At 37.6% G+C, this 15,040-nt stretch overlaps 1 protein-coding gene across 10 annotated transcripts in view; it reads right to left on the bottom strand.

Moving 5' to 3' along the window:
- Nav3 (neuron navigator 3) overlaps nt 1-15,040 on the bottom strand; it is a 737,122-nt gene that overhangs the window by 166,779 nt on the left and 555,303 nt on the right. For all 10 annotated transcript variants that reach the window (XM_029482745.1, XM_029482744.1, XM_021173799.2 and 7 more), the window contains 2 exons: nt 12,970-13,109; nt 1,621-2,650 (listed from right to left, as the gene is read on the bottom strand). In XM_029482745.1, the coding sequence (XP_029338605.1) occupies nt 1,621-2,650; nt 12,970-13,109 (1,170 nt within the window). The remainder of the gene's footprint in view (nt 1-1,620; nt 2,651-12,969; nt 13,110-15,040) is intronic.

The raw sequence follows: 15,040 nt of genomic DNA on the forward strand, positions 1-15,040 counted from the left end.
GAGGAGGAGGAGGAGGAGGAGGAGGAGGAGGAGGAGGAGGAGGAAGAAAAAGGGTGGAATAATTATATTTTCAAATGGAATCCACAAAATTTTCATTTGCTTAATTTTTATCACAATAAACAAATAAGACTGTGCCACTTGCAGAAATAAGCTGGATGAATATGTAAATGTAGCTATTCATTTTCACTGACAAATAATATTTGATTTAAAAATGGACTAATGTCAAAAACCAAATTAGAAAATGATTGATGTCTTTAAAAAAATACTTGAAATGCACACATGTGCTGAGTATGATATAGTTAAAGCTCTGTGCTTTTCTTATATCATTGAAATGTGGATTTTGACTGTGGCATCTTCATTTTTGATTAGCCAGTTGCAGACATTGGAATGAGAACCAAATGACTCTCCTGATCCAGGTACAAAGGCTTAAATGCACTGCTACTGGAGTCAGAATAGCAATAAGTACAAGGGCTGTCATATGCCCCACCCCAATCAAATTTAACAAATGTAACAATTAGAAATTATCCTTAATGAGTGTATAGGAACTTGGAAAAAAATGGTTCTTTCAAGAGAAAAATAAGCAAGTTACAATTCTTGGTTTTATTTTTAAAAGCCATATATCCTGTACATTAATAAATATTTCACTGCAGTCTTGAATCTGTGATAATTATAGGAAGCCTTGCTTCCTGTTCCTAAAAATATCTCATATCCTTTAAATCTGACAACCTCTCAAAAGGATGGGACCAGAGCAGACATTATTCTTCCCCTGGTAAGGTCTTTACTAACCAGAGAGTGAACTAAATTAGGCTCATACAAGTGGCTGACAGAACACTGATTGATGAGGCAAGTCACAGCATGAGAAAAATCATCTTCTTTGGTAACTATGTAGTAATATGTACATATCTTAGATATAATACATAATCGTGTTTGATGTATACGGTTTAGAATGCATACCCCAAAACTACAAAATATGAATATACTACTTCTAGAATTGTTTTCATCTACAAACTTGTATTTAGTAGTAGGAATTTAACATAACATTTACTTTGTGAATGCTATACCTTACAAAAACATTCAGTGACTTACACTATACTAAAATGTAGAACAAATATATCCATTACCTTTGTTATTATTTTAAACTCTACTAACAGCTGAAGGAAATGAAAGTAGGAAAGTTTTAAGTGACTTGTTTAAAGTCAGGAGCCGTCAAATGGTACAGCTGGGAATTCAGTGTATATGTGTATGCCCTTGGGGACAACTATTTTAATCATTATACTTTAGCCCAAACATGACAACAAAAAAATTGTCAGTGCCTTAAGTCTGAGAATTATTTTAGGAGACAGTTTGCGCTAATAGCAGTCCCCAGTTGCCAGTCATACCAGGGTAGTATGATGAACAACTAACCATGAGAAATGTATGCCACCTGGTGAGGGCAGGATGGAAGTTAATTTTTGAAGGCCCTCAGCTTCCGACACATGGTAACGTTTCTGCAGACTAAGCTTTTGTGCCAAACTCTAGTCTGTAGCTTCAAAGAGAAACGTTGTCAAATGCCCATTTAACTTAATGTTACTTGTGTAAATATGCAGATCTGCGAACACAGGCCCACAGAGGCCACCTCACCTATAAATGAACGGAGCCACCGTGGCTGTGTTGGGATGACTGTGCTGCTGCTGCTGAGGAAGCTGGACAGCTCCATTGCCAGGGCTCTGTCCACTGCTGTGTGCGACCTGCATAACACAGGAGCTGGAGGAAGATGCTTGCCCAGCTTCCCGCCCGTCCAGAGGGGTAGAGAGGCTGGGCGTGCTTGCTTTCTCCGTCGTGATGGCCTTTGGGAAGGCCTGAGAAGAGCTTCCCTTGCTAGTCCTGAATTTCTCAGACTCTTTACTTGCTGCGCTGCCAGGTGAAATAGTTTGCTTTGGCGTGGGCACCTTTGAGCCTGGCTTTGGAATTCCACTGGACGATGGAATTAAGCTTTCTTTCTTGGCCGCTGCAGCCTTGCTGCCCTTTGGGATCAAGCTTGCGATTTTAGAAGTCTTTTTTGGAGCTGCCTCCGTCGTCACCTGGTCCTTCTCTTCTTTTCCCGACTTGTCAGCGCAGGCTTTATTCTTGTCCCTGGTCTTTTCCTCTTTTTCTTTTGGCTGCAGCAAAGACTTTTTATTGCTGAAATTTTTGCTTCCTGCTTTCGGAGGGGTTAATTTGGGTGACACTTTGGGGCTGCTGTTTGTCGAGCCACCACTATTCAGACCACTGTTAAAACCTTCCATTTCTCCTGATTCAGAAAAGACATCATCTTCTCTTCCACCATCGTTTGATCCAGAACTGGGAGCCTGAGGGGGGCGTAGTGCTGTCCGGGCATTAACCAGCTTGAATTTTTCAAGCATAGATTTCTGTCCTGAAGGAGCGCTTTTGACCCCTTCTGTGACAGGGGGCTTCAGTCTGTCTGAAGATGGTGTGGGAGACGTGGCTGGGCTTGGCTGCTTCACTGCCAGCATGGTAGAGGTGGCACTGTGCTTGACATTCATGGACTTGCTGCGCCAGGGCTTGCTGGCACTCGGGGAAGGGATGGCTGAGGCTGGGGTTTGCCCAGAAGTGCTGGGAGGCTGTGTGTTTCCATTTATACCTGAAGATGGTTGAGGTCCTTTGGGGGAGTCTGCACATGGATAAGAAAAAAAAATTAGAAAGATGAATTTGTCTTACTCACTTATAAATCACCACTGCACTTTTTTTTTCCTTTCCTTAAAAAAGACAGGTATCTCTGTGTCTGTGTGTGGGTATGTATATGTGTGTACAAGTTCCAACAGAGGCCAGAAAAGGGAATCAGGCTCCCTGGCACTGGAGTTGCTGGTGGTTGTGAACCAGCTAATATGTGTACTGGGATTCATGTCTTCTGCAAAAGCGTCATATATTCTTGGCCACCGAGCCATCTCTCCAATCGCACGTATTTCCTAATCACATACATATTTACTATGTAGCATTAATTACTTCTGTGTTATGATTTTCACTCTTTATAATTTGGTTACTCTTTGGAAGGCATTAATTTCAGGGAGCAAACTAAATACATACTCAAGTTACTCTTACCAAATGAAATTTAGGCCAGGCAGTGGTGGCACACACCTTTAATCCCAGTACTTGGGAGGCAAAGGCAGATGGATTTCTGAGTTTGAGACCAGCCTGGTTTACAGAGTGAGTTCCAGGACAGCCAGAGGCATACAGAGAAACCCTGTCCAAAAACAAAACAAAACAAAACAAACAAACAAAACAAAACAAACAAAAAACAACAAATGAAATTTATTAGCTCTAAGTATTTATATACTTGAAGAGAAATAAGACAGTCTCCCACTTCTAAGAAATTCTTTGCTATCCAGTTTATTCCAATAAGTGAAGTGTATTGCATTGCTTGTGAAATGGAGATTTTTTCTAAGTTGCAACAATATTAGCTACTTGTTATCTGACTAGATATGACTTGTGATGTAGCCTTTAAATTAACTGCAGTTATTAACATAAACTAAACACTAAAGTTATATTTTGTGGTGTGTGTTTATGGGTATGTGTGTCTGTATGCCTGCTCATGCATGCACACATAAAGATAACTTTTGCAGTCGCTTTCTTACCTAATTTGTTCTGAGACAGGATCTTAATGTCTCTACTTCTTCATGGTATAGTTTTAGCTAGCCAGGGTGAGCTGTTAGGTGGTTTTCCCATCTCTGACTCCCTTCTATCTTTCTTCTAGATGTAGAAGTGTTAGGATTGCAGATGTGTACTCGTGCATTTGGCTTTCTGAGTGGGCTCCAGTATCAAATTCAGGTTCTTGGAATTGCACTGTGAGTGCCTTTATACACTGAGATACCTCCCCAGATTTAAACTCTATTTCTGTCTTTATTCATGATAATCCTGAGACAAGGGTATCTACCATCACCCACATTTTACAGATCCCCAAAGACCTTCTATTATCTGTCTCTCAGCATACATTTACATGTTTACTGATTTTACAAAATTACTGTCATTCTATTCTGCCTTTTCTAGGAATATTAACCAATTTAATTTCATTCCTTCTACCTACAGAATCTAGTCTAATCATATCATCTGTTAGTATTTATTGAGTGGCTTCTGGATTTAAGGCACTCTTAGTATAATCATGTTAGAGCAAAGAAAAGGCAAACCTCACTATATGGTGACATAGGTCAAGCATCGTAAGAGCAGGGTATGTGGAAGTAATGGTAGCGATAGTGAAGTGAGAGTTGTCTGAGCTTACATGGAGGTGCCCAATAAAGCCAGGACAGACGACACAAGGAAGATAGATAAGCGCTCAAGGCAAGAGGACTACTCATGAAACATTTAGGAAGTACATATTTTCCCATTTACTTCCATTTATAAAGACTTATATACATATGTTAGAAAATAAATTTGTGGGGAAATACGGTCACCCAAAATCCAAGTACGCTCTTCTTGAAATACAGTTTAGAGGATCATGAAAACATCACCCTGACTTCATCAAACTCTAACACCTTGCCATCAAAAGCTATTTGTGGCACTTTCCATTCTATAAGGAAAGTAATGGGCTCATTTCTAAATAACCGTATTTAAGTCTATTCTTTCATAACAGCCCTATAAGGTGGGAAAAGCTTATGTTTCTAGTTCAGCACACTCGGTGAGTTTAAGTAACACAGTCAGTAGTTTACCAGAAACAAGGGCTCCTGCACTGTGGCACCTTGTTTCTTTATTTGAGTGACTGATGTTTATAGCACAGTGGACCTCCTAGTTTAATCCGATCCATTGCTTTCTGGACATATTAGTACATGTGTACTGTGATTCAACAGGTCTTTCATGAGATTGAATAAACTATAGATTTAAGCTTCCAGATAATATAATTGCTACAGGTCACAGACCATGTTTGGAGTAGATAGAATTGAATTAATTTATTTCCCTGCTTCTTATTATGATGACACCTATGTTGGCCAAATTAAGTAATGTTTCATAATTACACAGTGTTAATATGTTTGGTTTCATAGAAGTCTGAGAAAACCTTACTCATCTCTGAGCTCATCTGGGTGTTAAGATGTTTGTGGCAAAGATTCAATAAGAACACATAAAGCACACCATAGATTCTAGTCCCCTTTCTCTTCATTTTAGCCATGAAACTAGTTGGGTCTACTATATATTTGCAACTTTGTTTACAAGTCAAAGGTGTCCTGGCTTTGAGGATGTGGGAATAATGATAAGGATAAAAATCGGAAAGAGTAAGTCAGAATGCTTTTGAAAGAGCTGATAGACAAGACAAGAAAAGTGATGCTGTTCCTTTCTTAGAAAAAACAAAAACAAGCTATGGGCATTAACTAAGTAGACCATAGATGGCCAAGTACAGAAGAGGGACTTCAACATCACGACACCTCAGAATGAGACCCAGGAGACTCTAGGTGATGACATTCACACAGCACAGTAACAGTCATGGCAATAGCTGTAAAATTGGCTTCAGTTGAGTACACACATCTAAGACACTTTGCAGTGCTCAGCTCTCAGCCTGTCCCCAGTCTGTCTTATACAGCAGCAATAAGGAGCCTTGGGATTCTTTAAAAGGACAAACCACAGGTCACTGAGTATCAGGAAGATGTCTGGGTGAGGAAATCTCCCAGGACTCCTCATGGTAGAGTACATAACAACAGCAGCTGAAAAGGCAGTGTCTGTCACTTCTACAGAGTCACTCAAGTGGGAACCTTTGGTTCAGCCAATTATATATTCAATAGTAAGTAAGCATCCATCATTCAGTGATGTGATTCTGAAGATTGATAAGTTAGCTCCTAACTATAAATATATCTTGATATAAGAAAATATGACCATGTAAAGTCCTTCAAACAGTCTTATTGTGCCTTGCATGTTTATGGCCTTTTTCTGTTTATAGTGATTGATACCTCTTATCTCTGGTCTCCAAATGACAACTTTTCTTTTAATCTTCCTCTTCTTCCATCTAGATACCAACAACTATCACCAACTCTAATCACTAAATACTTCTTAATTTATTATTCTAATAATTTTGTGAAATTTTTTTGTAAACATGCTCTTGCATTAAAACCCATAACAATCATTCATGTTACATAAGTTCCTTTGCCAGAATGAGAAAACTGAAGTTTTATGAAACAAAGCATGTTGTTCTCAGTAACATACGTAGCAAGAACTCAGGACAGCCCAAAACACTGGATTAGACATATTCTGCTCCCAATAGGTAGAGGAATTATCTACTTCTCTGTGCTATATATTTTCTATAAACCCTGAAATTCTGATGATATTTCTCACCAGGAAACTAAATGAGTATTCATTTGAATCATATTTGCCTTCTTCACCACCGAGCAGAATTTAAATATAAATAACATTGGAGACATTGCCCAGTCTACAACTCTACTCTGAAGGTTTGCTCCACACATCCCTCATATATAATATGAAACTATATACTAAACTCATGGCTACAAATGATCTAAACTTTACACATCAACATCTGGCTTCCTAACCATAACAGTATCACTAAGTCAGAAGTAATTCCAATCTACTCTTAAACTTAATCCATTGAAGGAAATATGGTGGTTGCAACAGACATGGTAAGATTAGGAATAGATACATTGGTGAACTTCAGTGGTTTAGAGCTTTGTTCCACATTGTGGACTGCTATATCTTCACACACACACACAAACACAGAAAATATTCTAGACTTGTACAACTAATTTTCACTGCTAAGTTTCTTAGTTAGTTAAAAGAAAGCTAGTGTTTTATTTGGAACATGCTCCCTGTGGAGCAGGCAACATATTGATGGTAACATTAGCTCAGATACAGGACACCTAAGCACAGTAATTTGTAGAAGGAAAGAAACAATGGAATTACCTGCTTGCGGTCATAAGATTGGTAATAATCAATACGTAGAAGATCAATTTGTTTCACAATAACATACCTTTGAAAAGGGAGAAAGGTCATAAAGGATGACCCAGGTGTAAACTTGTCTGCTGCCTCTATTGTGTCCCAGCGCACTTACAAAGGCTTGTGAAATGTTTCAGCTATCGTTTTATGACTCAACAGAAACCCTGGATGCTGTCCTTTCTGCCTATGCTCGCCAATACCACTTGCAAAGACAGAGACCTACTTTGTGAAGGGATATGATATTTGGGATGTTTCTACTTACCAGCCAGCTTTTACTATTTGCAGTAAGGAATGAAATCCCTCAGTATGTGTGCATGTGCACATAAACAGCAATGCATTTGACTAGGGCTGCCCAATCATATTAATTATTTCATATATACTCATAGTTGAGCTAATATAGTAGTAGAAAACGCAGATTTCAGAGATTATGGTATTGATATATTTTATAGTAAAGAGGGAAAAAAAGCCATGGTAACCACAATGAAATTCTCAGTAATTCAAAATAATAATAATTAAAAGCTATGCATGAGGCAGTTAAGAGTTCTTTCCATTTTTGTAGACGACACAGGTTAGGTTCCCAGGACCCACATGGCTACGCAAAGCTATCTGTAATTCCAGTTCTGGTGGTTCCAATGGCTTCTTCTGGCCTCCATAGGCACAAGGATATGCACATGATATATGTATCCCCATGTAGGCAAATACTCATATTCATAAAACAAAAACAAATAAATATTAAAATAAATAAATATTAAAACATATGCATTATCTAGGAAAGTTTAGTTCTTTATTATTCATTTTACAAGAATTGAGAGGAAAAAAAGAACCAAGCAAAAAACGTACTTAAGAGGAATGTATTATGCCTAGCTGACAATAGGTATCTGAATTTCAAGGAAAAAAACTAGTGCAAAACTCATGGTAATTGTAATGGCTTACAACATTGAGTCAATGTGTTACTAGATCTTTGACATCAACCCTACTAATGCAGGTTGGGTATAACTACAAGTCAGAAGGTTCCACACTGGAAGGTGCTTGATTCTGTCCTCCTTAGAGTATGAGCCATCTGGGAGAAACAGGGAGAAAGCTCTGGCATTCCCTCTGGTACTGTGACAAATCTCTTAGCAACAAGGAAAAATTCCTCTCTAAGGAACTGTGTGCCAGGTGACCTAGGTTTATAGCTCAGAACTCAGATATGTAGCTCACAACTGGGACACACACAAAACAAGGGAAATTGACATTTCCAATACCTGACTATTCTCTTCCAAATGCGTCACCCAGATTTTGTAAAACAAAAGCTAATTTGTTAACATTTCTCTAAACACAAAGAGTATGTCCAAATGAGTCACAACGTGGTTCTCACAAGATCTAATTCCCAGTGATTAGGTAGGTGTTTTCTTCAGAGGATGCATTTGTCTATAGTGTTCTTTGAGAGTGCACAGGCTCAGGTAAGCGCTGATATCATCCTGTGTCTTTCAGTGTTAGCTCTTGAATGGCAGGTGATCAGAAGAGAGTGAAGGATTCTGGGAAGCTTAACAAAAGACACTTTCTTCATTTCACCATTTGCTCGGAGAAATTTGTCCTGACACTCCACTTGAATGGAGCAGTGAAGGCACTGGATTCTACTGTGACATTTCTATCACAGTCAACTCTACAAGTAATGCCTTATGGCAAGGTGAGCTTATATTTTAACTCATGTGTTGAAGGGAGCATACATTTGGCAGAATGTGTATTAGAATACTCTTGGATATTGAAGTGAGGTTTGTGTTTCTCTACTGATTCCATTAGGTGTCACACCATTTGGAATTCCTCCTGTATCCTTCCACCCCCAATCATATCAATTAATGCTACTATGCTTTGAATAAATAAATCTTTATTGCACAGTACAAATTCTAGAGTTTCTCAAATTATTTGGTTAATTCTTCAAGCAAAAAAATATTTTAATTTGAGATTTTTTTTTAAGTATTGGAAGACACCCAACCATAAGTTTCAGTCACACCAGGCTCTGTTACGAATCTATATCCTTGGCACTGAACTGGATCTTCTTAAACAGTCATGGAACATTATAATGAATCCCACGTCTCAAGCTACCTGATCACCAATTTCTTTAAATTAGCAGACTCAATTTCTTTAAGTACTAAGTGAAAGATTTTAAAGTATTAAATGTAAATGTTTCAATATCTAATAACTACAATGAAATAACCATCTTATTTATAACATTTAAATAATATACCCTAAACTCCTTCATTATAAAACTATAACATTTATAAAAAAATTTTTTAGAGTTGCCATCTGTCATGGACACACAAAAAAAATTTATTAGCTGATGGACTATTCTTTTGAAAATTATTTTAAAGATCCTGTTTGTCCGTTGTCTGTTGGAGGTCTGCTCTTTTCTGAAGATGAAATGGAAGGAGAGTAGAACTGAGAGAGAGGGGTGTTGGTGGGAGAACTGGGAGGAGTGGGGGGAAGGAAACTAGTTTGGGAGTATAGTTTGAGAGAAGAATCTATTTTCAATTTAAAAACTTGAATAATTTTAAATATTTATATGCCTTTTTTTCTTTTATTGGATATTTTATTTATTTACATTTCAAATGTTATCCCCTTTCCCATTTTCTCCTCCGGGAACCCCCTATGCCATCCCACCTTCCCCTTGCTTACCAACGAACCCACTCCGGCCTCCTTTCCCTGGCATTCCCCTACACGGGGGGGCACTGAGCCTTCACAAGACCAAGGATCTCTCTTCCCATTGATGCCTGACAAGGTCATCTTCTGCTACATATGCGGCTGAAGCCCTGGATCACTCTAAGTGTACTCTTTGGTTGGTGCCTTTTTTTTAATATGGTGGTTTGAATCCCCAAGGCTCATCCATTTGAATGCTTGGTACTCATCTGGAGGAACTGTTTGGAGAAGATTAGAAGATGTGTCCTTGTTGGGAGAGACATGTTACTTGGGGTGGGCTTTGAGGTTTCAAGAGCCATGCCATTCCCAGTTAGCGTTTCCTGCCCTAGCTCTGCCTATTGGTTGTTGCCTATAATTTGTGAGCTCTAAGCTATTGCTTCTTCACCTTGCCTGCCTGCCTGCTGCTGCCAGGCCCCTTGCCATGGTGGTTTTGGACTCTAACCTTGTAAAAGTTTACATTCTCAGTAAACTCTTCTTCCTTCTATACGTTGCCTTGGTCATGGTATCCACAGCAGTAGAAAGGCAACTAAGACACGTAAACACTACAAAGTCCTAATAGCAAAGCACTGAATCCAAACATCCTAACTTAAAGCTTGTGTCCCTAACTAGGAGACAGGGTGTGTTAAAATGTATTCCAATGTAAAATTTACAATATTTTTGTTCTTGTACTTCAAGATAATTTCTTAGAAATACAAAATAGCACAAGATAATTATAAAATGGCATTGGATCCAATGACATAAATAATTCAAATAGTAAGGACACTGTATGAGTCAAACAGTTTCCAGATGCCTGCATTGTACCATGTGAGCCTATTTAAAATTATTGGCAATATATAGACATTTAGTGCCCATATTTTATATGTAACAAATGTCTACAAATCTGTAAAGTGATCTGTAAAATGTAGCTTCCATATTTCACAATTTGGGTTATGGCTGCACATCCTTCTCCCATACCCTTCCAACCCAAAGGGGACAGGTGATACATGCCTCATTTATGCTTCGAAATGGTTTGAAATTTTCAGTTACTTCTATTTAAAGTGAAAAGTGAACGCACTACATTCTCACACCTTTGGCTTTCTCAGTTAAACAAGCAAGGCCACCTACTACATGTATTTGTCTCCATCTTGTGGTGATGAGAAATATTGCTGCATACTAATGTTAGAATTGTGTATAAGTTGAACATCCTTGAAATGGATGGTTTGTCTGCCTTGGAGTTTTATTTCAAGATACTAGAAGTAAGGACTTTGAAATTACAGAAATCCACCACTTCACAACTTATCTTTGTCAAAATGTCTAAACTACTTATAAATCTCTTTTCTAGAACTAGTTTTGTATATGTGTTGAAACTAATATAGTATTTATATGGTATCACCAACACACACATATATAAACATATATGCCCACACATATGTGCATTTATTCATTTATTATATGGCATATATATATATATGAGTGTTTTAAATAAATAGTGGTAGTCTCTGTACACCACTGTTTGTAAGCTCCTTCTACAAACTGTATATAATATATTTGTAAAATTAGCTTGAACCTGTATAACACATTCTAAGGGCAAAAATGAGGGAAAATATTTATTTCCATGTAATGTTTTTATTTCCCATTTCCTTTCTTACCAAAATAGTAAAACCTTTAGGAATATGCCTTAATTTAAATGAAAAGGGAAAAAAATCAATGTTCAAAATTACTGAGTCTGTAAAAAAAGAGTGATTGTATTTGTATAAAGTATCATTTAAAAAAAGTTAAATCTCTTTTGGATTGATCCTTTCAGCGATTTTTTTCCTTGTTTCGAATTGTTCATTGGATTCATGTATAGGTTACGATAGCAAATCAGGGATGTAAAAAGCAAGTGGGTTTCAGAATAGTCTGAAAGCTAATTGATCTCACTGCTATGCCACCAATAACTTTGCGATTAAACTTTTGAACTTGCTAAGTCCTTAGGAATCATTAAATGCTCAAACACTTGTCTACAGAAGGAGACTTTATTCTTAATTTTAAATCCTTAGACTTCAAAATACACACGACTATACTTCCACGTCCCGTCTCACCTCTGGACATAAAAATGATGAGTATTTCAGGGATTTGCCACTTTGCTCTCTAGGGATTATAATCTTCTAAAATTTGCCTCAGCCAAAAGGAAAGGTTGTCAATAAAAGCACCTCCTCCAACGCTGTACCTCCTCCTGTTGTTGTCTGAATAAGAGAACCCGGACTATGTACATATTGAATCAAGTGGTGACTATCTAACCTGTGCAAAATAGCACACAAGTGGTTTAACTATTCAAATTAAAAGTCCTGGTAGTTGTATTAATTAGGCATAGGAATCACTTCTTAATTTAATATACTCTCCTACATAAGGCAGGATCCTATGAATAGAAATAGTAAGTTTTACTGACTTAGAAACCCTGCTCTAGTAGCCGCAGTATTTACAAAGCATGGCTTCTTGATTCCCCCAGGATTTGGTTTACAAGAGGCACATCCATTCAATTAGTCCCTAGTCCAAACGGGGAAGGTCCAAGCCAGTATCTTTTAAAATGTATATTTTGCACATCGTAGAGAACTGTGTGGCATGCAGATCATCTATAAGCTAGCATTCATATGCCCATACTCTTGTCTTTTTTACATATTCATTTTTGTGATTTTATATTTTTATTAAGTATTTTTTTTTTAAGAAAACATGGATACAGACAATTTTGTGCTTGGGGAAAGCAGAGGTCATAACATTTACAACAACTGCTACTTTCAAATAAAAGTTGTTTATCACAAACATATATCCACTATTTGTAGTTCTTATTGTTTTAAAACATGGTCATACTCCATCATCTTGCCTAATTAGGGGCTTACTATATAGGCCCACAATGGCCTCAAATGTGAAGGAGCCATCTGCCTTATCCTCCTGGTATAGGGATGACAGATACCACTACCATAGCTTGACCATGTGTCTCAACTTTGGATGCATCCACCCTAACAGCTCCCCACATTTTGTCATGTATGATAAGTGACGTAAGGACTCAAGTCAATTCGAGATAGCATTTTGATTTTAGGACGAGATTTCTTTAAAACTTGAAAGATATAAGAAAATGTTATTTATATGTATCTGGGGTAACTATTTTTTTGTTTTTGAGGTGGGGAAATAGATTTTAGGCTTGGCTCTATAGTTAACAATCTATTTTAAAGTATGGATGTCATTCCCTTAAAATGTTCTGCAGAATAGAAAAGTCCAGAAGGAAACTGGAATTCATGATGGTGGGGATTGGGAAACTTCTGATAACATTTCAGCCTCCAAGCTGCTCCATTGATCAACTATTAAAAGCATTGTGTGCCAATTCACCAGACATGCATTAGGGTCCGGGGCAGGATGACATGACAGATACACACTTACCTTTTTCATTTCCATTTGCATAATTTGGAGGCTTGTTTTTGTCAATGCTGTTGAAGCTCTGACTTCTCCTATTGAGATTGGAGGCTCCCTGAGCCTTGTTGCTGCTGCTCGCAGCTGGCACCCTAGAGGGCCCCGGAAGCCTGAAATAGCATGAGAAAGATTACATCATTGGTGTGTACTTCAGAAGTTAAGGTGAAGGGACGAGTGAGCGAGAAGCGGTGGTACAGAACCCACAATACAGGATCAACTATGACGCACTTAACAGAAAATGATAAACAGTGATAAACGGCTGGACACAAAGTAAGAGACGATCAGAAAAAATCTTGTAACACTTCTCAATAAGAATGTCCTCGAAATAGGAAAAATAAAATAAAGCGGACTTTTATCTATAAAAATAACCTTACTTAAATGAATATAAGTTTATACTGAAAACACCATAAAATTATATGACAAGGAAAAACAGTAAGATTTAACCATATAGAGTTTCTGTGATATTACTTAGATATATGCAGTTGCTTAAATTTTCCTTTCAGTTTATGGAACATATTTTCAACTATTGTAGCTTTTCCAAAGATTTAGAAATTTGTGGCAACAAACATTATTGAACAAAAGGCAAACAACAATGTTTTACTGACTAGCTAAGCTACTAAGTTACAGTAAAAACTTGATGCCACAAGCAAAGTCATGATTATACTATAGGTAGCTGAGCTGTCTCACAAAAATCTTCCAGTCTCTGGTCAAAAAGGCAACTGAGAATTTTTTCACCTGTGGCCACCTCCTCCCATAGGACAAGAACAGGATGTTAGCCTCCGAGGAAGGAAATCACTGTTAGTAGAACACAGTTGAAATATACCTGAACTGAAAGCAGTTTCAAGACATTGTGTGCATGCAGGACAAGTCATGTGGATGGGCACCCCATTTCTATCATCAACCGAGTAGCTCGATGCTTGAAACCTGACACTTTGATTAATTAATGCTACTATTAAATTTCAGTTTGACTCAATTTACATTTTATTACGCTTTTCTTCAAAATTTCACTTGTCAATTATTTCAATGAACTGTACCTATTTTCTAGCTTACATTACTGTTGTGCCAATCCACAGGAAATAAAACCCGGAGCTTTTGACATGTGTGATAGGAATACCGAAGGCTTTGTGGGCATGTGCTGCCACCGTGTGAACGAGATTGTACACTGCGCTGAAAATTCTTGTTTGAACAGAAAGATGGATCGATCCAAAACCTAAGAAATACAGTGCTGAGCTTTTCACAGATTTTTTAAATGAAAAAATTTAAACATTTTTATATGTTTTATGTCCAAATTGTCAATCTATTTAACAGGACAGGTTTTAACACATCTCCACTATGCTACTGACTTGAAAAGCAAACCCTTAAAACAAACATATCTTTTATAACAGGAGAATCACACAGTGCAATGAGCTTCAGGAAAATACAAATAATAAATGGGCAGATGTTACAGACAGTTAAAAGTTTCAATTTTTAAATATACTTTAGAGTTTAAACACATATGGCTAATAAATAGTCTCTTCAGCTATTTTGCTAGTTAGAGGTTGTGTCATACACAAGATTAGAATCTTTTCCAAATGGATCCAGCTCTTAATTTTTTTTCTCAAATAGCTCAACAAGGGGTTGTAACTACACCATCATAACCAGAGACATTAGGAATTTACAGTACCAGTGACTACTCCCCACAGAAAGCAGTCAAGTAATTAATTGGGCCAAATGTCCCAATCCCAATAAATATGAGAGCAATTTCTGTAGACATAGCCATAGACTTTGAAATTCATTCCAAACTCATGTGTAAACAGTTTGTCCTGGAACTTGCCCCGGTTGCAATGAAACTTGACCCACTTCTAGAAAGCAATTAAGATGCATTTTAATCTTTCCTGTGACCCAGGAAGCTAAGTGATCTTCAGTCCTCAGAAGAACAAATTAAAACAAATTAAAAGATACATTTGCTCTTCTCATTACCCTAATTTGCCAGGCAGCCAGAGCCCCCCGATCATTCATCAGAGCAATAAAAAGGGAAATGAGATGAAGGGAGGGAGGGAGG

The sequence above is a fragment of the Mus caroli genome, chromosome 10 (genome assembly GCF_900094665.2).
Source record: "Mus caroli chromosome 10, CAROLI_EIJ_v1.1, whole genome shotgun sequence".
Taxonomy (NCBI): Eukaryota; Metazoa; Chordata; class Mammalia; order Rodentia; family Muridae; genus Mus; species Mus caroli.